This window comes from Chaetura pelagica, unplaced genomic scaffold (assembly GCF_000747805.2).
Source record: "Chaetura pelagica isolate M959 unplaced genomic scaffold, ChaPel_1.0 scaffold213, whole genome shotgun sequence".
Classification (NCBI taxonomy): domain Eukaryota; kingdom Metazoa; phylum Chordata; class Aves; order Apodiformes; family Apodidae; genus Chaetura; species Chaetura pelagica.
Window position 1 is genome coordinate 96,670 of NW_009952597.1, and position 27,024 is coordinate 123,693.

A 27,024-nucleotide genomic window follows, 5' to 3' on the forward strand; every position below is an offset into this window, starting at 1 on the left:
GGCGCTGTTACCAGTATGTCCGTGCACTGTCCGAGGGCTTAAGCTGCCAGCTCATATGGCTGCTACTGTCCATGGCAGCCAAATACAACTGTGATGACGCAAGAAAGAGAGAGAAAAAGAGAGTGCAGCCTCAACGTGCATGAAAAACACAGTGCAAGCAAGTGAAACGCTGTGGTGTGTGTCAGCGACAAGGTGGGCTCTACAACCCTAAGGGAACAGCCCTGTGGCAAGAAGGAGAAAACAGAAGGAATGAGAGAAGGGAAAAAAAACGAACAAACAAACAAAAAGCCAGGAAAAGTAATGGACAAACAATGCAGCAGGGTCATCACATCTTAGTTTTCACCATCTCTTCACAGAAAGCTAAATGGAATATAGATATCAGTCCTGTTTGCCCACTGGGAATAACCTATTTGGCTGGTTATCCCCCTCTTCTCCCTCCCAAAAAGAGGCAGGACACATGCATTGGTGTTTCCTTTTCATCTCTCTCCTCCCACAGATTATGTCCTATGAAAAGTTACAATCCTTCTGCCTCAGTATGGTCTCAGTCACCTGCTATGGAGAGCTGAGAACACAAAAATTCCAGAAAAGCTCCCTTCCCTCTGCCTGCCCATATGAGAGCACAGCACGTTTTCTCTCTCCACTATGTCCCTCCAGAGAACACTTTTATTCTATAGCCTGTTGTCTCATCTAGGGAGAAGCTCCCCTTGTCTATAGGTGCAGAACTGCACTTTTCTCCTCCCCCAGCTCCTGCACTTCCCTATAGCCCAGACTGATGCCTGTCAAGTTACTCTGAAAATAAAATAAAATAATCTCATCTTTACCTACTCTCAGGAACCAGCCTAAGGCACCAGGACTCAGATCCTCCCTCAGGGTATTAACACAAACCACTACTGAAGAACCAGGGAACTTCTTGCACAACTAAAGGCCCTGTGGAAAGGAGCGTGATTCCACTGAAGCAGAAGAGCTGCAGGGCAAGGAGAAGCAGGACCTTGGTCAGACATCAAATGAATATATGCCCTGGCATGTGCCAGAGGGACAGTGCCCTTCCTACAACAGGGAACGCCAGCAGTAAAGCACTTGCCACACTGCCCTGTGTGCAGCACATCAGCTCTTCTCCTGAGGACTGTCTCGTTGCAGAGAGCAGGTAGCAGAGCCTGTGATCAGATCTCCACCAGGGACCAGGAAAAACTCTTTGTGAAAGCTGAGAGAGGTTTGGCCAAGTACAAAGATAAGGATCAACTCTTCTCCTCTCCAATTCCTCTACAGCAAGATGGACTGATCCTTTTGAAGTGAAAACATGAATGTGATGTCCTCTTTTGCACCATAATTCCTACTCCTTCATCCACCAACCTCCTCTTCCTCCCCTTCCTGTGAATCTGAACCATGTACCACAGAGTGTATTTTCTTTACCTGGTTGATTATTAAGCATGCTACTCCCCATCCTCTGTAACCACCCCACCAAGGTAGTGAGCACTGTGAGGGCATGTTCTCCAGGTTCAGGTGTGAGGAAGGCTTTCAGGATCCAGTGAAGGAGGGCAAGATCCATCTAGTTCTTACAGACACGAAGGCAAGCCCGTGTTTATCCAGCACACAGAAATGGCCACTCCAAATAACAAAACCTTCCATGAAAGTTGTTTTGTTGTTGCTTTTTTCGTTTGGTTTTTCCTCCAAAGGAAATTAAATACAAAAATAGATTCCAAAGAAAGTAAAACAGTTGTGAAAGAAAGATTTAAAAAAAAACCAAAAACGCAACCAAAAACCAACAACCAAAAAATCTCAACAAAAAAATAATACAGGTTTCATCCTATCATCTCTTTAGGGCAGATTAAGGAGAGAGGTTCAGCGATAACTCTGAATTTACTGGTTTAACAAGTTTCTTTTTAAACTTGAGGACACAATGCCACAGGTAGCAAGTACAGTGCATGCAAGTGAATCATCCTGCAGAAGTCACCCACCAAGACACTCATGCACTTCAGTGGTGGCAGGACTGGGCCCATAGGATTTCCAGTGTTAATAGATTGAGTTTGATTCTTTTTATGTGCAATGTCCAAAGTAGCACAGCAGGGTTTTATTCTCCATGGCAGGTGAGACATGGCTTGTCTATTGAAATTGCTGCCATTTATGGGCCAGATCCTGTGTTTAGTTGCACAATCAGCTCCCTTGAGAGTATACAGGAGTGGAAAATGTGTATTCCCCAAAGTTGCTGAAGCAGAGAGGAGCAGGAAAGAGAGACTTACTGAGGGAGGTGGGGACTCCCGGCCAATGAGCGGGGTATTCTCGCAACGGGGGTTCTGGAAATTTGCATTCTGGCTCCTAGGAAAGGAAGACACACATGGTAACGGGGGTATGTGCCACACTTCTCTGGGGAAGCTCTCTGATGGTGACATGGGATGGAGCATATGCACCCCCAGGACTATGGTATCAGGTCAGTCTCCCTCAAAGCTTTTCTAACAGGCCAGGTGGATTCCCTTTTTCAGAGACAGGCACAAAACTAACATTATTTGCCTCAGCTTAAGCACTATCTAAGCACTCTTACTCAGAAGGGCCCACACTGAATCATGTCAAGTGATTTAAAAATAGGCCTGTGTGAAAATCTGCCACCCTGCAGCATCAGAACTGCCAAGCTGCAGGAATGAAGATAAAATGAGGACAAAGTCTAACAAAATTATGTGCCAGCCTAAAAAAAGATGGGCCCTGAAGGTAGGCCAAGTGCAATCAGGCACCTCTGGAGAAAGCTCTGAAGATCCCACCTGGACCTGGTAGCTCCAGATTGCAACAGATGTCAGAGCTGACTGCAAATATTGTGGAAAACAGGAGCCTGCAGGTTTTATCTTGGCTCTCAGTCCCTCAGAAGACTTAAGATCTTCTGGCAAGACTGCTCTGTCTGAAGACTTAAGTCTTCTAGTGATCAGAATCATTGTGCAATAAGGAGCCCAGACAATACTTTTCTACTTCTTTTCTCTAGACAGGTTTCTGAATCCTGAGGGACAGAGCTGTTCACATTTTGGAGCACACTGTCTAATACAGCTCTTTCTACTGCAACACTTTTAAGCTGTTCCCTTCTCCCTGCAGATGCTCATCAGAAGACACTTTCTGACACTTCGGACAAAAACCCTTCATCACTTTCTAGTGCCTGGTTGAGAGCACCAGCTTCACAGCACTTGGCAACCACCAAGATCAGAGTGAAGGAACCTGGAGGAGCCACATTCCAGACTTCTTGTCGGGATACTCACATGTACTCCGTGACGGGAGCATTGCTGACTGTGTGTGCTGCTGCTGGAATGCTGGTCTCACTGCCATAACTACTCCCACAGCTATAGAGGCTGGGCATGTGCACTCTGTAAAGATTATCGTGTGTTTGTCTACTCCCTTGAGCAGCTGATTCTTCTTCCCCATCATCATCTGAGCTTCTGCAAGAAGGAGAAAAAGTTCCTCCTAGAACCCTACAATCACCCCACAGCCGGGGTTTGCAGGAAATCACGGTAATCCTAGGAACCTCCCAACCATCTTCCACACCTCCACATTTATACCCATTTGGGATGGCTCAGGGTGGCAGTGTCAAACACAGCCTACACCACAGTGATTCAGACCTCCCACAGGTACCATCTGGACTTTCACACTGCGTGATCCCCCCACAGTCTCCCTACAGCCTTCTCTCAGGGCTTGGCAAGACAGCACAGTTCTGCCACTGCCCAGTCATGCAACCAAGTGGTGGAGACACCCTGAAATAAACAGCATAAAAAGAGGGAGGCAGTGGGGATGCAGTGCCATGCACCCCACAGAAAGCATCCTTCAAAATTGCACTGTGTCCTTCTATTTCTTGTAGCCATGTCCAGATCAGAAGATTTTACAGAAACTAAGTTGCAACATTTATGTCTACAGGCTTTCTCCTCTCAAAAATGCCAGGATTTTAAATCTATTTTAATGCAGAGCAGAGCCAGTTTGCCAGCTGGTTCATTCTCCCCATATTATTGTTTTGTAATATATATTACTATTTTATCTCCCCAATTATGGGAGCACCAAGATTTGAAATCTCTTTTAGTGACACTTAACAAATCTAGGAAGATATACTACAGGAAAAACTTTGTTGCTGGGGGAAACAGCGTGGACATCACTAGAACATCCCAACCATCACCTGCAGCTTCTGTACCACGAGGTGGCACTGAAGATTTATTCAGGGAAGTGGAGCCTGCACAGTCTCTTGCAGGCAATAAAGCATGACATCCTGCACCTCCCAGAGGGAGGCAGAGGAAGAAATGGCGCTCCAGGGAATGCAAGAGGGAAACCTTCAGCTCACAGCAGCCTGAGCCTTGCTGGAGTTGGCAGGGCAGGCAGCAGCCCACATGGGAGGCAGCACAAGAGATACCAGTGTAAACCCCTCTCCTTCAAGCAGGCAGATTGCCCCTCTGCTCCTGTTAGAGCCTCTGCAGCTGCAAGTGAAAGAGGTGAGGAAACTGAGTCATTTTCTCAAGCGCTATTCTGACGCACTTCCCAGGGCTCTCCCTGTGGGCACTGCAGGCCTGGCGGGCTCTGGCTTCCTGCTATTGTTCAGGATGTTCCATTTTGCTTTGAACCCTGAGTCTGGGTTTAAACCACAAAAATCATGTTTCAGGAGCACAGAAGAGAATTAGCTGCACAGTCTCCTGCTCTTCTGCGAGAACAGAAAACTCACAACTATTTTAACAGCTGCATGTGCTGAATCAGTGAAGCCCTCCAAAGGTTTGCTCAAGACCTACTGATCAACCTGGTTACCATCATTACTGCTAGCTCCACACAACTCTGCTGTTACATGATTGCCACCAGCTTGCAAATATCTTACCTGCCCATTCTCCTGTCAGCAAGACAGCTCCCAGTTTGTATTAGCTATGCTAGTTAGTTGCCCCAGTGCGAGCCAAGCCAAGAAAGGCAGCAAGTGTGAACTGCTTCCCATTCCAGATCTCCTCCCCATACTAGAACAATGTCTCAAAGCAATGCAAGGGAACAGACACTTTACAGAGATGGTACATAGCTCAAGCATTACCTCTCTACAGCTATAATCATTCATCTCTGCCTTGACTCACAGCTGTACAGTGTACTGAGTACTTTGCACACGTGGCATCCCAGTGCAGTAAGATTCAGATGTAAATATTAACCACAGCCAGAGCAAAAGCCAATAGTTTTGTTGTTGGGTTTTTTTGTTTTGTTTTTTTTTTTCCTATTGGACCTGTGCTTATAAAGCCTCATCTCTCACACTCCTGGGATTATATGGGAAAGAGCTCCATATGCTCATGGGCACAAATCCAATAGCCAGTCTTCATTAAGAAAGAGCTCTACAGTGCTAGAGGATCTACACCCTCTCTATACCTCTTCTGCTGCCAAGTGTGTGGGACGCTGCACACAATGGAACTGAACATGAGGGCTGTGACAAAGGAGAAGAGAACCAGGTAGATGAGGCCTTCCACTCCATCATAGCAAAAGCCTGTCAAGGCCTGGACGTAATCCTGGAGAGAAAAATGAGCAGAGTTTTCTGATCACTAGAGAGTTAGCGTTGAACTCTAATTCAAAAGCCCTTCCCCTGGATTACATTATCTGAAAAGACCATAGTCCCTTTTCCAGAGCATATTTGTACTATAATTTCAGGGACCTCAAGTGTTTTTCATAACTGATCTAACCCTACTCCCCCTCACAAAGCCCAGCTTAGATTTAGACATGGAAATGTTTCCAGTCTCACACAATAAGACTTCCAGAGGGAAGGTGGTAAAAAAACCCCAACAAAACAAAACCAAAATCCAAGGCAGACATACCCACCCAATTAAGATACCACAATTTTTCATTAAGCCTCTCAGCTCCTTCACTGTGTCCCACTTCCCAAGAACACAAGCATGGACTGTTTCTCTGCCTTTGGAGGCACAGCTGGACAACACTCAGACCATGCTCTACTACAGCTATAAGGCATTTCACAGGAAAGGCAACAAGCCATGTGCTACAGAAAAAATACCCTGAAGGCCCCTGAAACCTTAGGGCTGCAGCTTGTAGATGCATTAAAACATGTTATCTAGTTTCCTGTGTTGATCTTTAAACAGAAAGTTAACTTAATCCAAATTCCCGTTCTTTCTGCTAAGCCAATCAGTAAAAGCTGTTGTAAACTGTTTTGGCACACCAGAGATCTGAAACTCCAAAATAATCAGTATGCTACAGGCTCTACACCCCCTTTGTTCTTTCTTAGTTCAAGCCCAGTTACTGAATACTCACCAAATGCAGACTTCTGCAGTCTACTAAAGCTGTCAGTTGCTGCAGGTTGATCTCTGTTGCGTTCAAAACCTCTTGGATCCGAGTAAGGTATTCCTGTAAGAAACAAGCTAGTGATTATGGCAAGGAAATGGCTCAGCAGGAGCTGGTCTTGGGCTTTGCACAAAGGTAAGGGAAGCCAGAAAGTACAGGAAAGCATACTTGAGGGGACTTACCTTGGAGGTGGGTTGCTCTCTGCTTGCTGACCTCATGAGTTCCGTAACATCATCCTGCATTTCCACCAGAGCCTTGTGACTTCCTGACAGCTTCTGCTCAACACAAAACATATAAAGTTTCAGCAGTTCAGGCCACATGAAACAATAGAATTTCTGGGAAATAGGGCTTAAATTCTGCTCCCAAATACTGAACCATCATCTGTACAAACACTACAAGTTAAGGATGTCTCAACTGACAGGGATGAAGCTGCCACAGAGTTAAGTTTGACTTTTACCAACCTGGAAGAAGTACAGAGAGAAAGAGGGGAAGAACCAAAAGACAAAACCCCACAACACATACACATGCACAAAAACCACACACAGCTGGAGCCAGAGGGGAAAGAGAAAGAAAAGGCACAAAGCACTCATGTTCTCACCAGAGCACAGCTGGGTTTGTCTACTAAATCAGATGGTTGTGAAACACTTCATGTTAACACTAGAAATTGTTTGTATTGGGATGCAGCCTTCACATCCCATTGAAGCATCCATGGGATTTTCAAAGTACACTGAGCAACCAAAAATGCAACAGATGGCAACGGTGCATCATACCAGAACTTGAAGTGTTCCTACCCCACCCTTTGAAACAGAAGAAGACCAGACTTAAAGAATCCTAAATATAAATGGTGAGGCAGCTGGTGTCTGCCAAATGGTGGGTGGTGTGGGTTCATTCTGGCCTCTGATACATAAGACAAAATTTGGGATGGGCCCAGGTGCTGTTCCTCAGCCCCCACACCAAAGAATAATGACTCACATTTACACTTCAGGATACAAACCCTTCAACATCCAAGCAACTTAAGAGGTGTATGTGAAAATCACTCCCCCACCCACAGAAGTGTTTGCACTTTGGGAGTGGAATGTTGCCACTGTTTAATCCAAAAGAACCTGCAAGAAGAGATTCAAAGCAGGAGGCACAGAGCTTCCCACCCTGGCATTAATGGTGTGTGCTCTGTCTTCATGTTGCTGCCCTTAGAAGAGTGCCATGTAAACAGAGGCACCACAAACAAAGCTGTGGTCCTCACCACATCACACATGGGCCTCTCCAACAGGGCATCCTGGACAAGAAGTTATGCATGTAGGGATGAAGGTGGAAAAAGCTGCTCCCTAGATTGCAGTGCCACCTCTGGAACAGCTGGAGAGTAGCTACCAGAGCTTTACCAGCAGCTGGAGTGCTAACACATCTTGCAGCTTGCAGGCATCAAAAGCCTTTATCCAACACCCTGAAAGATGCTGAGAAGAGGTGAGGGGAGCTGGGATGCTCACACTCACCTGCTGGAAAGGGTTGGGGGATCCAGCACTGCAGGTCATGTAGTAGTGGAGTGTATCTATAAAGACAAAACAAAAGAAAGTCATTCTAGACACATCATTCCAGTATTTTAGGACTGCCACAAGGGAGGTGTTTAGCTCTGAAAGCAACACATAAAATGAAAATGTAATATAAATGGAATCAATTCCTTCTCTCTGCGTAGGATTACAGTGCAGAGATGGCACTAGAGAAAGGGATGTAAGCTGCCTTTGGGGAGAAAAGAAAGATTTGTTTTCTTTCTCTTATTTTTTAACAATGAAAGACAACGGGGCTGCCCCACTTAAACAGTCTGATGATCCAAAAAGTTTTATTCAGAAGTCAGCACTATCCACAGTATAAACATAAGGCAAGACCTTGCTCTAGGATAAAACCAGCTGCATGTTTTATTTCTGTAAATTTGGAATGTCAGAGCACCACTCTACCATCACTGAAAACAACCACAGAGGGCACAGAGCAAAGAACAAACTCAACTTGCAGCCATTTCAGTTCACCAGCTAGATCATGACACAGCCAGAAAATATTGGCACAGGAGAGGTGATATAAATACAGGCTGCTACCAAAACCACCTGGAGAGGCACACCACGGGGCCAAAGAGTGCAAATACACATCTCTGTGCTAATACACAAAGCTGAATTTAATGCTTTCTAAGTGTACAAGTTCAAGTGTTTAAAAACCAAGCAAACAAAACAACCACAAAAAGACCTCTCACAGCTGGGAGTTCTGTCACATCCAAGGAGGGACTGAGTTTAAGCAGTGTTCTAAAGAAGAATGTAAAGAAGCCCTCCCAATGCAGGAAAATCAAAACTTTCAGTTATATTTCCTAAAAAACCGCATTGCTTTAGAGACAAGTGAGAAAATGGATGGGAAAGAGCAAGTTCTTGTCTTTCTGACATGTATTAGGGATGAAAAGTAAATGGTAATCTGTTCTCTGGTGGATGTCACTTGCACACAATTAGATTTTAATTAGATGTTTTAATTAGACTAATTAAAAGAGTGTATGTCATTTGTTTTGCATCCTTCTTTTGATTTATGAAAATAAGTTGCTTTTGGTATTGAATCAATACTGCAGAACTGATCAGAAAAGAAAGCTCTTCTCATGTACCAGGCCAGCAACATGTCACTTTTCAAGGGACCCAGATCATTTGCTTCTAACATCCTCAAAATTAGTCTTAATACCAAGCAGCTCTATCAGTAATCACAACAGAGACATACTCATAAACTTACAGATAAGAGTGTGGAAGGGCTCTACCAGCAGCATCACTCATTTCATAGAATGGTTTGGGTTGGAAGGGACCTTAAAGATCATTTCTAGGCTTGAACACATAGTTTTATTTCTCCTCATTCAGATGTGTATGAAACCAGCCTGGTGCCTTTATGAGCCTTCCATAGCACCACACCAACTTTCAGCATGCACAAGTTACAAATATCAGGCTTTCCCCTGCCATTCTCCACAATGCTGTCAAGGGAGGGAGCTCTGAAACACTTGATCATCCAAATACCTTTAGATTACTTCTCAAACATTTACAGTCCCTCTTCAGATGAATGGGAGTGTGTCAGCTCAGGAAAATCAAGGGTGAAATTGGCTCAGTAAAGACAAGAAAAGCCCCAAAACACACACACAATCTGCATTTCCTTCCCCACTCCCATCCTCTTCCCCATTCCTTTTAATCTCCTGTCTGTGACTTCCAGTTACACCTATTCCAGGCTGCAAAGGTATCTAATCAGTCCCAACTCAGAAATCAGGAAGAGGCAGAAGCACAAGTGAGCAGCGCTGCGAGGGACGTAGACCTGCCTGTATCCTGACTCTGCTGCCCATAAATATTGAATGCACCTTTTGGCAAGCCAACACACTGGAGACCAAGTGCTACTACACAGACTGTCAGCTCCTGCACACTGGCAATGCAGCTTGACAGCTGTTATTTTTAATTCATTAGCTTTCTTTGGGGCAGCTTCTGCCAGCTGCTCCAGCTCCTACCACCACTGACTCTCTCTCCGATGACTTATATGTTCCCAGCCAAGCCTCTAAAGAGCAATTAGCAAAATCTGGGCAGATAGGAGGGCAGCAAAATCTGCTTTGTGTGCCTCACCTTGGGCGGACCACACAGATGACTGTCCACAGCAACTGAGCCAAGGAAAGGACTGCTTCTTCCAGGCTCATAAATCACACTCAGGTGAAATACAGATTAAAAGCACACCTACGCTGAGAGAACAGCACAGCCATCCACAGCATCACACAGAGTGACCTAAAGGAGCTGTGATCTTGTCACCTATTTATTCCAAATCAACAAACTGCTGAAAGTTTTTTTCTCAGGCTCCCACAGTGGTATCAAGTTTACGTGGTAAACATGCTTTTGTAGGTGCATGAAGCTGTAGGACATACCGCTAACACATAGCTCCAGAAACGTTCCTTCAGGGCCTTCTGGATCCCTGGTGGGCAGATCACAGATGAGAGTTCCTGATAGCATCAGAGTTTGCAGCTTGTAAGACCAGGGTGAAGATTGCTGGTTACAAGTGAAGTGAAAAGCAGGACAGCGAACTAAGTGCTCCCTTCGCCTCGCCCGGGAAGGCAGGATCAACAAGGCTTCGCTGTGGTGGTGCTGGCTCTGCAGCTGACAAGTGTGACACTCTGTACATAAAACATGCTTTCCAAAATGGCAAAGCCAGCAGGAGCAGCTTCCCCTGCACTGAACCCAGTGTGCTAATAGCTGTGGTGCTTTAAAGCTGAAGCCACGATAGGCAGTGAAGCTGCCTTGAAGTGACTCTGTGCTGCAAAGCCTGGAAACTGAAAGGAGTGTGACCCCCCACCCCACCAGGATGGGAAAGAGGAAAAAGCAGGAGGCATCTTCAGCAGCTTTGAACCTGGCAGAGATGATCGTGTACAACACCAAAGCTCACATTTCTGTCCAGAAAAGAGCTATGCTCACCCATCATTTACACTCTGCTAACAGCTCCAGGCAATTTCTTACTATCATTATCTTTCCTATGCATTTTCCTCTTAAAAAAAACTCCTGAAGGTTGGATCTGATTTTTGAAGCCAGCTTTTAGGTGAGCTAGTTCATAAGAGAAGGGTTAGGCAGGGTCACATCTGCAGCTGCCTGTGCCTGCTGGTGCTAGCAGCAATTGTCCTGACCTACTCTCTTGGTGCACAGGCGGTGTGGGAGCAGAAGGCAAGGAAGGGAACTACCCCAAATGCTTTATTTTAGCAGTCTGTTTTTCCTAGAAAGGAAAGTAGAACTGCCTACTAAAGGCAGCTTCAGCTGCTAGAACTGCTTATTGCTTCTGCAACCATGGAGACTTACTATTCCCTTTAAAGCTCAGCCAAAATGCAAAAATGGCATTATGCACCCTCCAAAAGGCAGCAAGAAGGTCTGTAGGGTAAAGAGCCATCAGATAAAAAGATTCTAGTTAAAAAAATAAAATCCCCACACCCAGAACAGCTTCTCCCAGCCCTTCTTCATCTCTACTTAAGCATTCTCTAAGCAGCTTGCATTTTACATATTCACCCAGAAGAGACTGTCTCTGTGGGTTCAGTCATCAGAGAAATTTGAGATATATCACCTGTGATACCAAAGGAAGAAGACCCTTTTGACCAGATTTTCTTGGCCAGGTAATGTGTTGCCCACCTGGGGTGTTATTTCTGTAAGACAACAGTCTGACAGCAAAGAGAGGTATCTGCATAGCATTTATATTTCCCTCATATATGCTACTGTTGCCCTGGTGAGATCAGTCATTGTGAGCATTCAGCAAAGAGCTCGTAGCCATCCTACATGCCCTGCACTCCAAGCTGCCTGTTAATCAGGAGTCCAACAAAAACATACAGGAAAACAGCTTCTCAGCACCAGGATTCTTGTGTTTCTTTGGACAAACTCTTCTGTGGTGTTCACTGAGCAAAAGTAGTAACTATGCAGCCACCACAAGCCCCACGTAAGGTTTTATCCTGACCTTACTTCTAGAGAGGACAGGGAGGTGATGGCAGTGTCAGTTCTCTGATTCATTCAGCTCTGGGCTTCTAAGAGGAGAGTGAATCAGTGAGAGGCCAATTAGGAGGCTGTGCACAATCAGTACACTTGCTGTGTATCTGAGCAGCTACATCTCAGCATCCAGGCCTGACCAACTTGGCTGGACTGGAGGCAAAAGGCTCCATCATCCATCCCCTGAGGTTTGCAGCTCGGTCAGATGAAGCAAGGGTCTGTTCCCCACACAGATTCCCAGTAAAGAGAACCTGGAGAAAGCTTTTCCTGTTGTTCAGAGAGATTTTTATTTAATTTTATGCAATAAGTCTTCTGATAATAATGCAGTACCAATTAAAAAGCAGGAGACTAGAAGATGGCCTCCTGCTTTGAAAACATCTTGGCTGCACCACATCTTTTTTCTAACAGCAAGAGCAGATTATGCAGCCACTGTTCAACTCCACTAGCTTTATCTCAATTAATGAATACTGAGCAAGTTAGGCACACACATCAGTCTCTTCTGCAAAAGGATTTAAGTCTCTCCTTCTCCAGGAAACCTGCATTAAGGCTCTTTGCCGCCCATCCCCCCTCCTCTTCATGCAGTGCATTTTATCTACAAAACAAGGACATCTCTCCAGCTAAAAACATGACAACAATAATAATGCACTTAATCAGATTATTCTCAGCTCCATTAATTCTATTTAGATTTACAAACAGCAATTAATACAAACAGCAATATTAACATATTAGGTGCTTAGTATCCAACACAGTTATTTTTCTGTGAAAACTCCTATAACCATCACCACCAAAAAGCACTGCCAACAGGCAAACCTGCACGACTCAGTCCTAGCCTGAATGCCAGAGCATAGGGCTGGGAATGTTACAACACATTACATCTAAAAACAACAATTAAAAGTGGTGATGAAAGGGAAAAAGTGATCCAGCACTATAAAGCTCCTTAGAATTACTTCTTGGATCTGATATCCTTCAAAGCAGATGGCAGCACCCGGATCAGTATGTCATACCTCAGCAGTGGCCTGAAGTAGATACCCTGGCAAGACTGAGCACACAAGTGGCCTCTCAGCCCAACTTCAGCTCAAGTGATTCCCAAGGTAAATGTGATTCCTACAGACAGGGTAACTCCCGGTGGATTCCGCTACCATGGACTTTCATTGAGTCCCTCTACCCACTCATATCCTCTATTAAGTCATCTCTTTTCTGATCTGAAAAAAAATGCATGGTCTGATGAAGACTAGTTGGAACGACAATTTGCAGCCAAGCATATGAAAGGACACCAACAATTATCTAAAGGTGTGCCCAAGGAGCCATTATGGAGATTACTGCACTTCTTGTGTTGTGATTTTCTTTCCTGCTCAGGTGTCCAGGATGGTCCCAAAAGCAGGGACCATGAGCTATTTCTGTAGCTTCCTGATCATATAAACTCTGACACAGCAGTGAAAATCCACATGGGAAAGCAGAACATCCAATCACCTCCCAACCAGCTGCCTGGTGTGATGGCAGGCTCAGAAGTTGGACTGATTTCCTTCTGGAAAAAGGTACAGACACTCACAAACACTCACTGGCTGCCTAACAGCAGGGAGCTGACACATCAGCAGCCCACAGAAGGGGCCACCCTTCCAACTCAAGCCTGTGGCAACACCTGCTCTTCCTCCTCTTCAGTATTTTGCTTAGACCCATCCACAGTTATTTATGGAGCCTTAACAACTGTTATAGCTGGAGGTGCTGCCAGAACAGAACCTGATTTCATCTGGGGGATGACTGTCCCTGCAGGGGGAGCAGGAGGAGGGGCAGGAATGTCAGACCTGCACTCACCCTTAGCCTCTAAATGAATGATACTGATTAAGAAAAAACTGCAGGAGCCAAGCAGACAATGACTACTGAAATGGAGAAGTAACACAAAGGGGCACTTCTTCAGTTTCCCAGAGTCAATCCAATTGCTACCAGACATGCTCCAGAGCTGATCTGGGTTAATAAATTACAACAGCACACAGCTGGCAGTCTCATCAGATATTTCTCCTTGGCCTCACTGACTGATGTGCTTCCTTGAACAACTAGGAGACTAGTGTGCTACCTGAAGCCACATCTTCATCACCTTCACAGCCAAGAGAGAATTTTCACCATTCGTTTACCCTTTTAATTCGCTTTAAAGCCACTATTAAGAGGAAAAAAAATAGTATTTATTGATAACACATATAAAAATAATGATTCTAAATTCAGGAATGCAGACCTAAGATCAAGTTTTAAAAATGACAACTCAAACTGCACACTGCTATTACTGCAGCTCTGTCACTTAGACAGGAGAACAATATTCAAGAGTGTTAAGTTTAAAGCAAAATAATCCAAGGACTTCTGCTCCATCTTCTCAGTTAGTTCTACATAAGAGACAATTCAGAAGAAAGATTCTGAGGGCTTTCCTGACATATAGAAGTACACATGTGCACTTTTGGCCCAGGTATAAATGTTTCTTTGGGAAGAACACTGGTTTTCCAGAGCTTCACACAGATCTGCTTCTCTCACTACATGCAAGCTCCTCTGTTCCAAACAACACCTTAAATTCTCAGCCACTGCCATGCTCTGAAGTGACAGCTGGAGCTGCAGCACCTGTGCCAAAGACAGTCCCAGCACTTACCAGCATTAAGCACTGCATTCTCTTCAACCACTTTGGAGACATAAGCATCAGGGTTAATACAGAAGTCACTGGAGCCCTAGAGAGATGCAAGGAAAAAAAAAAAAAAAAAAAAAAAAAGGTAATATCAAAGAGAAGTTCACCCAGGTTAACATCAGGGGACCCTCTACTATCAGGGTTCTTCAGATCCTCATAATAGACAAAGAAAAAAAAAAAAAAAAAAAAAAAAAAAGGTAATATCAAAGAGAAGTTCACCCAGGTTAACATCAGGGGACCCTCTACTATCAGGGTTCTTCAGATCCTCATAATCACCCCCACTTGCACTGCTTTACACATTGCAGCAGTGCTGGAGCACTAGCTAGGGCAGCACAGCACAGAGGAAGGAGCAGCTCTGTACTTCCCAGAGATGCAGGTTGCTTGGGCAGCTACTTAGGACAAGATGCCCCATAAAACAGGGGCAGTGTAACATTGAGCTCCAGTTGGAAAAACCTGCAGCAAAGGGTGAATGGGACTTGGATCAGAGCCACTTACCACAGCGACAGCCAACTCCAGACCCAGGGATCCCCAGCTGACAACCAGGGCAAACACCCCAAGCAAGCACACCCTGTGGGAGATGAACAGATGGCAGATGTAGAGACTCTGACTTCAAGCAGATCCTTTCACAAGATGCATTATTTGGAGTCCAAAGCAATTACCAAAATCAAGAAATTATCAGCCACTGTTAAAACAACCCATTTTATATGTCATGGAAAACAGCAATCTGAGAAGTTCTAGTTCCCATGCTCCCTGGCCCTGGGGCTGGAGGGGAAAGAATAAGAGCATGGAAGCAAAGTCTTATCCTGCTTCTAGTAGGGAAGTCAACAGCACAAAGACCAGGGTGGCTGTAGGGAAGGCAGACTAGGAGATGGATAACTACAATATCCTCACTTCCATTATTCCCATTCTGGACTTTATTTTCTGAGTCCACTTGAAGAAAACAAAGCCATATCAAAAATCCCACAAAACCATACTGATCCAAAACTGGGCAAATCCCTCCTGTTTCTAGAATAAATGAGGTTGTCAGGTGTAAGCATTTCTGGGGTGTGGAGGATGGGAGAGGACACCTAACTTTTGTTGCAAGCTATGTGCATCCAAACAGCACCTAAGCATCCCACATAGCCCCAGGAGAGAGACATCTGCAGTGAAAGAGTTCAGAGCAACAGTTCAGGTGCTACTACAGTCATGTGAAACCATCTCTGCAGAAATGTAAGTTTTGTTCTGACAGCTGGACTTCATTAACAAGAGAAATGGGAAGTGCCTGCTCTCAAGCAGACAAGGCAAAGGGATGACAGAGCAGTGGTCTCGGTGACATTCAGCGAGCACACACCAGTGGAGAAGGCTTTTGTACTTTCCCAACCAGCACTTAGCTCTTCACCTTTGCTGTCAGTATGAGTGCCAGAGATATGCAGGCTAAAGTCCTCAACTCTCTCAGGTATGGGGATGCAAACTAATAAGCAGTTTCATTTTATGTAACCCTGTCTTCAAAGCAAAGGGACACTGGTTTGCTCTCTCAGGGATGCTTTTTCCTTCAGGCTTTGAAACACAAGTAGGATCCTCCCACCCACTCTCTGAAGAAAACAAAACAAAAATGTGCTCATAACCAAGACATTCTTTATTCAAACCTAGTACAAGCATCTCTGTGAGGAAGGGGCTGATCTCTTTTATGCTACGTTTGTAGCAGAAAATACTACAGCTTTCAAAAAATACAAATCTATGGGCCTGTATTTAGAAAAATGAATATATCCCTCAGTTTATCAACTAATTTTAGTTCTGAAAGACCTCTATTCTCTGAATGGACCCATGGCTAATCTTGCAGAAGTAATGGAGCTTCACCAGACTGACCTCTGTGCAGCACTTTGGAAAAAAAATGGCTCAAGACTTTGCTTTGCTTTTTCCAAATGGATGCAAAAATTAACAGGCAGGGATCAGCAAGGTTCTGTGGTTTTATGACATAAGGACAACACAACTTGGTGCCTCCAGCTGAGCATGGTAATCAATTCAATAAGACACTTTTGTTGGTTTACTTTAAATGAAGATGACTGGGTCAGCAACTGATTGCTTGGCTAAAAGATCTAAAACTGGCATTTCACCATCTTGCTTGGCTACGATACACTTGCTGCTTTATGCCATGTGCTCCCCTTGGGAAATGCCTTAATATGAACTTCTGGCTAACAGGGAATTAGATTCTAATTTAAACCCTGGGTTTACCATCTGTGCACACACTTGGACTTTTGTCTGTATAACCTGCCAGCTATGAAGTCACCTGGCAAATAATAAATCTGAATATGCATTCCAATTATTAAAGGCATCACCATGTACCAGGATAAACCCTTGGCCGTGTCAGCTGTCAAACTGTCACTGTGTTTATGATACTGGTGCCTTTGCCAAATATGCCAAGCTAAACCAAGCTACAAGACAGGGAGAGGAATGTATTTTTTTCTTGTAATGGGTCTGCACATGGCAGCATTCACAGGGCTTTTTAGAAATATACACTGATTAATTCTGCAGTGCCATGGAAACAAGACTCCTCCTCCTAACTGTCTAAACCATTGCTTGTTCTCAGTTTAACATTTCTTCAGGTGTGACAGACAAAAGGTAAACAAGAGCAGATCACGACACAAAGGGCATGCTACCAAGTCGTGTAGACACATGAAATGCTTATCATTGATTAACAAATGCCTTCACAGCTGTAGAGAATTACAGGGAGATTTTTAATACCTGTAAATTTAAGGGATGATGTCTGTATTACTGTCTCCCAGCAAACACAGGCTACCAATGCTACCCAGTGAAAAGCAGACAGCCCAGATGAGTTACTTGGCTTTGATACCAAAACAATGGACACCAGTACCATCACATTTTATAGCTCAAGAACCCTTCCATGAGCATCTCTCATGCAGCCCTAATCCCACCCACAGAGCTCTGCTCTACGAAATCTCTGTATGGAGAGGCAAATTTAAGCTGTTCAGCCTCAGAAGTCCTTTCAATGAACTGAAATGAGTCCAAAGGTCTGAAGTAGCAGGCACTTGCATTCAGCTGACCTTTCTTTGAGCACTGTGACTCCATCAGAACTTACCCCATGAGGATGGCTCTGGAGTTTCTAATGAGCCCAAAGAGCACCAGCAAACAGATGAGGACATTGAACAGGAGTAGACCCAGATATCCCAGCCATCTGCAGCAAAATAAATCCAAAACATGGTCTGCGAAGGAAAACTGGTGTATAAAAGGCACAGAACAAGAAGCTAGTGCAACTCATGAGAAAAATGTAGCTCTTCTTCAAGTAAAAGTCACCACTAATCATTAGAGAGCTCTGGAGTTGAGGCAGGTAAAAGCATTTAAGCAATACACCCAAAATACAGAGTTTTTGAGATGTGAGACTGCTAATCTTGTTATAGTGTAAAATTACATGCAACCAGACACCATCCAGTTAAGAAGAGACATTGCAGCTTCTTGAACTTCCCAGAAAGTACTTCAGTTATTTATTCCACATGTGTGCATAGAGGTTTTCTTTTGCTGAATACAGTTGATGCAGTCTTCTATTAAATACGTTTCAGAAAAATGAATGTTGGGATGTGGTGATAACTTAGAGAACTGGGGCAATTTTCTATTTAGTTAACATGTCATACAACTACAAAAGTAGCTACTTCTGTGGCTGTTCCCCCCCCAGTGTTAAAACACAGATTTTGTACACTGAGAAGAATCTTCCCTTTAGCTGACAATAAACACATTTAAGAAAAAATGTTGTTGCCATGCATTTTGATTTAAAGTGATTGCAGTTTTGCTGTAAGAAGCAAATCAGCTGGGTGGGCCAAGAGCACCTGCAGTGACACAGAGAGCCTTTGGCTCAGCCACCCACACATGCACATTGTTGTTGCAAAACAGGCAGAAACAGATGGTACCACCAGAACACTGCAGCATAGTACACACCTGTACCAGTCATAGAGGTCAATCTGAATTGCCAGCTCCTCCAGAGACAGCTCTTCATTCTTCCAAAAAGGGATCTCAGTTGTTTGCCTAACCAGACCATCCAAGAGACTTTGCAGTTTCTGGATGACATGCAGGTAGTCTGTCTGCTTTGTGAACAGCTCCTCCAGGACCAGCAAGTTTGGCTCCACTGTTTGGTTCAGGGCCACTGCAGTATCTAGTACCTATAGGATGGGACAGAAAAAAAGAAAAACAAAATATTGAAGGAAAGTAAGTCAAGGAAATAAAAGAGGATTCATTGGTACTACCAAGTTACAGACAGCTGCCAGGTTAGCAGTCCTCTGTCTTAAGAGACTCAGGCTGCTTACCTTTCAAAAGCAACTTACAAGAATCTAGAAAGTAGATTGTTTGCACATAGTTCAATGATGGTGGCGTCTCAGCTGAGCCTTTAACACATGTACCCATTTTGCAGCCATCGAGGTCCCAGAATGATACCATGAAATTAGAGGCAGCTCAGCAACAACTGATTGTACTAAAATTATACATTTTACTAAGAATCTTGTCTGCTTTGGCCTGCCTCCTCTTCTGTGAGTGGAAGACAGCTGATCTGAAGCTGTTTTTAAACCTAGCAAAGAGAAGACTTCATTTAACAAGCTGCGCTTCCTCCGATATTTTTAGACAAGCTGAAGAAAGCACCACTCCATTAATGGAAATTTTGGCACATCTCTAAGTCCAGGGACTAACAAAAAAAATAGGAAGAGATACAGGCACAGCCAGATTCAAGTGAAGAGCTGCTGAGCAAGTCTGTTCCATCCCACACTCCCCGTTTGCTAACGTGTCTCCTCCAGTGCTCACCCGGTCCTGGACGCCCGCCACGGTGCGGTTGGCGTGGCGCAGGGAGTAGGTCAGCCGGTGAATGCCATCACTGGTCTCTCCGTTCCCATAGAAGCCAACAGCAATCCCAGCACTGCAGAGAAAACAAGAAGGAAAGAGTAGAGATAAAGCTAAGAGACCTCGTTGTAGCAAAGTAGCCCCATCGGGACTTGGCACAGAAAGGGAAGCCTCGCAAAGGGCAGCCGGGGGAGTCACGCTCCTCAGCAACCACTGAAAAAAGTCACCTGTAAACGTTTGCCTGTGTTTCCCGCCCAGCAGTTTTCTATTGAACAACAGTGGAACACCATCCCTTCTCCATACACACAGTTCATTTATGGTACAATAATGAAAATCTGTTAGAGAACTGCTAGGAAGTTCTGACCTAGTTATGGGCAACCAGAAACCCAGCCTGCCAAGCAGCTCTCACAGTGGCTCCTGCAAGAGCTGCCACTGTTATGCCAGGAGACACATGCCTTCTCTGGACAGATGGATTTGTTACATTTGGCATTGGAACAGCCTGCCAGGGAGTTGGTTGAGTCACCATCCCCAGAGGTATTAAAAAAGCCATGTAGATTTGGTACTTCATGACATGCTGTAGTGGCCAAGGCTGTGGTTTTGTGAGGTTTCTGAGTTGTTTGGGGTTTTTTTGTGGGTTTTTTTTTGTTTGGTTGTTTTTTTTCATGTTGATGGTTGGACTTGGTGATCTTAGAGGTCCTTTCCAACCATGATGATTCTGTCATTTTTGAAGAGCAGCATGCAAAGAGCTTGCATTGACTACTTGGTCATGGTGGTGGTTCTTCTAAGTATATTTTCCATGCCCTCCTCTCTACACTGTGAAATATCTGTGAACATCATCTCTCTTGATTTATCTTGCCAGTAGAACTACTTGTATTGCACTGATTTAGAGTACTGGGAAGAAAGGCTTAATAACTCACTGGGACAAAAGGCTTATTTATTTTTAAAACAAGAGAATGTCAAGCTTGCAGACACAATTCCACTCCAGTGCTTAGCAAATTACCACCTATTATCAGCTGATTTGCCGTAACTGTCCACACTTATCAGTCTGCCCCAATTATGAAGTAACCATATTAACTTAAGCCTTACTTAAAGGAGGAAGATCCTGCAAATGAGCTGCAACCAAGAGATTATCTCATGCAAGTCAGTGACACCTCTTCTATTAGTACATCACTGCAGGAACTCACAGTTCCTCTTCCCAAGCCCATTTTTCCCAGTAATAGTGGAGGCAAGAACTTGTGAAAAGGTCACACAACTAAGCTCATGACAAACAAACATTACTGAGATACAAGTTTCCTATTCTTGTGGTCACATTTTGCTTCAGAGGACTTAGGATCTTTTCTGGGAAGGTTCTCAAGACAGCAAGAATGTGACTGTGCAAAGGAAGGTGGTGGTGGGTTTGCTGAGAGGTTGGGCCCTCAGTTCAAGAAGGACAGGAAACTGCTTGAAAGAGTCCAGGGCAGAGCCACAAAGTTGATGAAGGGAGTGGAACATCTCCCTGATGAGGAAAGGCTGAAGGAGCTGGGTCTCTTGAGCTTGGAGGAGACTGAGGGGTGACCTCATCAATGTTTACAAATATGTTAAGGATGAGTGTCTGGAGGATGGAGCCAGGCATTTTCAGTGTTGTCCAGTGACAGGACAAGGAACAATGGGTGCAAACTGGAGCATAGGAGGTTCCATGTAAATATCACCAAAAAAAATTCTTTCCTGTGAGAGTGACAGAGCCCTGGGACAGGCTGCCCAGAGAGGTTGTGGAGTCTCCTTTACTGGAGACATTCAAAACCCACCTGGACACATTCCTGTGTGATGTGCTCTGGGTTATCCTGCCCTGGCAGGGGGATTGGACTAGATGATCTTTAGAGGTCCCTTCCAGCCCCTAAGATTCTGTGATTCTGTGTAATTCTAAAGTTATTCTGGATTAAACATTTGGTTTCTTCACAAAAACTTCATGCTCTCATTACAGAATGGCCCTCACAGAGTTGGTTTGAAAGAGGAATAAAAGAGGAAGGAAACAAGCCAAACTGCAGCTATCAGAACAAGCAAGTGTGGGGCCTTTGTTGAATGGGAAGGGTCACTAAAGGATATTGGGCATTCTTCACCACCATCACCACTTGGCTGGGAAATGAACCCAAGCAGGCAGGCCAGAGTGGGCTTTGTCCAGATAACAAACAGATTTGCTGTGGCACATCCATCAATCTGCAGTCCAAAGGACCATTTCTGGCTCAGCTCCTCTCCTGTGAGATGACAGCATTCAGCCCTCCTTTCCCTGGCTCATCCGTGTCAGAAAGAGTGAGCAGAACAATATAGTTCACTTTGTTGCACTTCTACTTTCTCCTCATACACAGAAGAAATGGAAGCAAAGATCACACACTGAAAGCAGATCCCCTCTGAAAATCTGGGTCAGCTTCATGCTTTTTCCAGCACTTGAATCTCCATAAATCATAGAGCTTGGCCCGTAAAAGCCTCAGTCTTCCAGGGCCAGCAGGCAGCCTGCCTCATACACAGAAAGAGAAGCAGTAAGTATGTAACTCTTCATATTTAGTGGTAGTAAAAGAAATTAGCCTCTTTCTTCATTGACACCATTCCTCAAACATTTCCCTAAAGTTAATTACTACAGATAGAAAAGCCCTTTGCATTCCTCCCTGGTTAGAGCTATTGTCAGAGCCTGATAACACGTGCCTAGAATGTACAGGGGTTGAGGGGATAAAAAAGACACACACTTCCCTCCCCCTGAACTGAGGAAGTTACAGATCCAGAGCTATGCCCAGGATAAGACAACTCAGCAGTCCACTGCAGCAATTACAAACCTCTGGCTTGAATTTCCCCTTGCCTTACCACAGCAAACAAATTCAGACAGACTCTTTTACGTTCCCAAGCAGCAGAAAACTTCAGCAGTTGTTTCTGCTACAGACTCCAAATAAATCCCAGAATATTCTTGACATTGAATATGCAGATCTGACCCTTTAATTGGTGAGCAAGTTTTATTCAGCCTATTACAGCTACTAGAAGCCTATTCTTTCAGCAAAGGCTTGGTAAGTGCCCAAAACCTGCTGCTTGGCTCTTAGTATTCCCAGCACAGTAGCCCTGCTTTTGTGGAAAAGCCTCAGAACCAGCACTCTCAAGTAGCAGCAGTCATCCTGTCTTTAAATATGCAGCATAGCCAACTCCATCAGCCAGTTTATTCAAGTGTACCAATTATGAAAGTGCTAGTAGTTACAGACTTGAAACTTGTTACCCTACTCAAGGCAGAACTACCCCAGTAGCCATCCATAGGCTTCCAGTCCAGCCCTGTATGAGCCACAGCTTAGGCTGCCCTTTACCCTCTAGGCACACTTACTACTGAAAGGGAACACTAGAGCAACAGCAATTAGGATAAAAGCCATTTAATTCAAGTAACAAATTCCTCTAGACGTGCATCTCACATGTTCACTGGCAACTACACATAAAGCATTAATTATTCCATTACTGCCCAGCAAAACCAGCTCTGCATTCAGGCCCTGTGCTAGCAAGGGCCACTTCCACAGCCATCCCTCCTCCTAGGAACAAGCTCTGCAGTCGTGTGGCAGTTCCCCTTCCCATCCCACCAGAGAGGGAAGGACACCATTGCTGAAGCCCAGAAGCCCAGGCTGGGTGGGGGCAGCTGCCTGCACCCACGCTGTGCCCAAGGAGGGGGCAGAGCTGAAGGGCAGGCAGCAGGGGAACTGCTGCTGGGGGAAGAGGAGAATCTGTTGCTATTTAGTTTTCTGTTTGCATTTGGCTCCATCTCAATCCAACAGTTGTTTCAAATCCCTGCCTACATACGGTGGTGCAAGTTGCTATTGTTTAAAGCAGATTTAAGGATTTGCACTGGTTTTTAACTACCTTTTCTTTGATTAAAGGGAAACAGAGGGGCTCCTTTTAAGCACATTATTTTAAAGTAAAAATAGATCAACTCATCTTAACCCAACAGCATGACGCCTTGAGGTCAGGGCAAACCACATGGCTCCTTGCACAAGCCCTGGGGAGACTCTTGTAGCCTAAGGTCTAGCAGATCCATCTCCCAGTATGGGATGACAAAATCATCACCCAATGGGGAAGCCTGCACTCCTGTCACGCAGCATGGAAACAAGAACAGCCTTCCTGAATGACACAGCTCTCTGCCACCCCAGCACCCTCTGCAAGATACTCCAACGCATTTTCAGTGCTTCTATAGGAAAGTCATCTCTGCTTCTGCTGTTCTTGCTTCTGTCACACTCGCCCCCTCCTTGTGCACATACACCTCTTCTTCTGAATCCACACCAGCCCATTCTCAGTTCATCCTCCCAAACCTACCTTTGTCAGTCCTCTGTCACTTCACTACCCCACCTCTCTCCTGCCTGCCTTCTCACTTTTTAAAAAATAATAATAATCAAAAATATTTAAAATTAATCTATCAAACTCTTACAGGCCACTTACATACATACATGGGCTTGGGGCACAGTTTTAGGATAAAAAATCAGCACAGAAAAATCAAGTGTAATTCTGAATTAGCTTGCAACACAACCTGTAAAATTAATATTTTCTGTATGACACAGGGTATATATGACCAGCAGAGTGTTAATCTGATACAGAGAGCACATACGTGGCCTTCAGGTGGAGAGATCCTCCTGTTGTAATACCCACACACAGAGTGAAAAATCCTTTGGGTACCCAGTCGCCAGTCTGAAAAGATGAGCACCAGCCATTCACATCACATCCTTAGAAATGAATAATCTAACTACACCAAGTCATCCTTAATTACAGGAACTTAATAAGGAGAGCCCTTTTTAGACTTCATGTTCTCAGGAGGAATGTTAATTTGTCTGTCTAATTACCACCTTGCACTTTTTTAACACCAAGAGAAAGTGCTATAACTGGCACTTGAGAAAGCAAGTTTTCATCATCTATTTGTGCCCGTTTCTTTCAGATACCCCCTCCACAAAGCTTCCTACCTACCTTTGAAGCTGAGCTCTCTTCTGGGAGAGTTAGGGTCACCTAACTGGTGGATGAGATTATTTGTAAGACAACTCCCCAAACACAGAAACAGACCAAAATTGGTAAGGACTAGAAATGAACTAAGTATTCTAGGCAAATCATTCCTGCAGCTACATTGTGGCTACAGCAACTAGGAAGACTCATTAAAGAGACATTTTGTTGGAGATCTGTTAACCAGTTATGCCTTCCTGCTCACTCAGCATTCTCCTTGTTAAAAACAAAAAACCAAAACAAACACAAACATCAGGATTCACAGTACAAACAGCCCTCTGGGATTAAGTACTACCTAGATAAGCAGGTACTGGGCACAGTTGGACTAAACCAGAGTTAACTAGTTCTCAGCTAGGAAGACAATAGTCTACTTCACAGTTCACAGACAGACCAGACCAGCTGCTGTTTGGAACCTTTCACTGCTTCAGCCTCCAAGTTACTTCTCTCCCCTTGCATACAGTGCTACAAACTGTCTCCCAGGTCAGCCTGCTGTCAGGCACACACTCAGAACAGCCTTATCCTCCATCACTCTAAACTCAACAGCATCTGCCTGTCTGGCACTTCTGCTATGTGTAAAGCACAGCTAGGATAGGATATGTCTAGTGTTGGTGTCTAACTGGGACTGGGAGCACAGATTAGATTCCTTGCTTGTCGGAAACTGTACCTGCATTCCCAGCCAGATGTTGAGCACAGAGCACCAATGGCACTAGTTCCAGCACATTAGTGCATCCAACAGCTCTAAGTGGGGCAGAAAACTGACCTTGGCTTTGCAGGAGAACAGCAACACTTAGACAGGACTTTCATTCACCATGGATGGTACCAACCTGCTCAAGCACACTGACTTCAAACTGGAAATTTAAAACTTAATTTTAAGAAGTCAAGACAAAAATTAACCCCCTCTCATTGTAGATTCAGGTAGAATCTTACTTTGAAGGATACTCTTGCACTAAATACTTGCAAAAACAAGTGGTTCACCATGGATCAGATTTTGAGGAAGCCTAAGCAGTTTTCCAGCCTAGAGACTTGACTGTGAGTGATATCAAGTTTACCAGAATTTATATGCTGAACTTCCAATTTTAAATTGTCTCCCACATGCTCTGGGACATGTGCAGAAAACCTCCTTCTCACCCTTTCTACAATTAAAACCAAACACAACTGCCACACTCTGCAGCAGCTGGCTTGGACACATATGCTGCATTATAACAACTAACAAGAGCCTGTAGCAGCCACACAACTAAAAATAGCATCAGCCAGAGCTTCTGGAAGAAAGGGCTAGGACCCTAGCACTTTCAGCAGATTGGAATGGAAGCAGCTGAAGCTTGAGATCACTAAAAAGAAAAATGAATGAGCCTAAAATTTATTTTTTTGCAAGTTGTTCTCTGGTTTGTCTTTCCAATCCAGGCACCAATTCGCAGTCAGCCAAGCACAGAAGAGCTCCCTGCAGAAACAGCAATGTGGATGAGTGCATGAGGTCTTCTCCTCAGCTCTGAGCCTCTGCCTCTAACAGGCAAATCCATCCACAGCTGCTAAGCTCACAACATCAAGTCTGCTCTGCAGTGTTTGTTCCAGTACTTCAGGGGTTTTCTGTTCTCTTCAGCATGTGCCTCGAAAGAGCAAACACACAAATGCAGCAGTAGCACAGCTGAGCCTTTGAACAGCTAAGCCTGGCCTTCAAGGAACAGACTTGCCTCCAAAAAGGTCACATACCAGAACCACCACCTATCAGCAGGTTAATACAAAAAGTGATCCACAAGCCACAGCTGAGCCACTAAATGCCATCCTCTTGTCACCTCCTTTCTGCCCTCAGCCCTGCCAAGGGGCAACTAAGACTACCTGCATCGTCAGGGAAGAGCAAATGATGCTTAGGACTGATAAGAAATGCAGTGCTCAATCTCAGGGCACATGTCCATAGAGCTCAGAGCACTCATTCTGCCCCAGCCAAAAAGAAAACTAAGTCTCAAACTCCTTCCAGAAGTCTGCAAATGTGTTCCTGCTTTAGGATGCCCCATCATTAACTTTCTAGGAAACATGATCCTCATCTGTATTGACTAAAAAAACCAAAACCAACCAAACCACAACCCAGAAAACAAACAAAATGAAAATTGTCTCCTTTTAAGTTCTGCACACATTTTCCACTAATTCCTTCTTTTTTCTTCATTTTCAGTAACTCTTCTTTTCACCTCCCCTCCCAAAGCTTCTATTGCTTAGTCATAGGATGAAACACTGCTGACACTAGCACCATTTCTAGCAACCCATGGAGATGACACATTAGTGCAGATAATGAAATGCAGCAGTATCTCAGGCTGCAAAATCTGAACCCCCACTCTAGTCAAATACCAATACTTCAAAACCCAAAAGAATCATCTGTGCCTGTTTCTTCCTGATCTACTACCCTGCACAGCCATTCTTTTTGGACATTCTAAGAAATTTCCACCTCTACCTAATAAACATTTCAACTGTATCCATCTTACTTAAGTGATAAGCTCCCGAGGGCACAGTGTCCTTGATTTATTGCTTGCAAAGTATGAAAGAGCAGGACATTAACTTCTCCTTTTCACACTGCTCAAACCATTGGGCAGCTCAGCAAGTGGCAGAAAGGAAGGAAATAGATTATGGATATTTAAAACCTACACACAGCAAGCAGAAAGAGGGAATGCTGCCAACGTTGCCTATCTACAGACAGAGGAGAAGTCACCCCAAGTAAGAGGAAAGATCCTCCCAGGCACCAGGCCTACCTGCAGACCAGGGTGGCGATGATGACACACCAGGCTGTGCAGCAGCAGTCAGCACTGAGATGTTCCTCGCTCTTCC

General features: G+C 44.5%; 1 protein-coding gene across 1 annotated transcript in view; it reads right to left on the reverse strand.

Annotated features, from left to right (window-relative positions):
• Positions 1-27,024, reverse strand: part of TTYH3 (tweety family member 3) — a 32,972-nt gene that overhangs the window by 5,578 nt on the left and 370 nt on the right. The window contains 12 exon segments of the mRNA XM_009993711.1: positions 2,238-2,313; positions 3,234-3,410; positions 5,344-5,480; positions 6,232-6,324; positions 6,444-6,536; positions 7,749-7,804; positions 14,386-14,461; positions 14,914-14,986; positions 17,495-17,590; positions 18,346-18,566; positions 19,198-19,309; positions 26,949-27,022. Coding sequence (XP_009992013.1) covers positions 2,238-2,313; positions 3,234-3,410; positions 5,344-5,480; positions 6,232-6,324; positions 6,444-6,536; positions 7,749-7,804; positions 14,386-14,461; positions 14,914-14,986; positions 17,495-17,590; positions 18,346-18,566; positions 19,198-19,309; positions 26,949-27,022 — 1,284 coding nt within the window.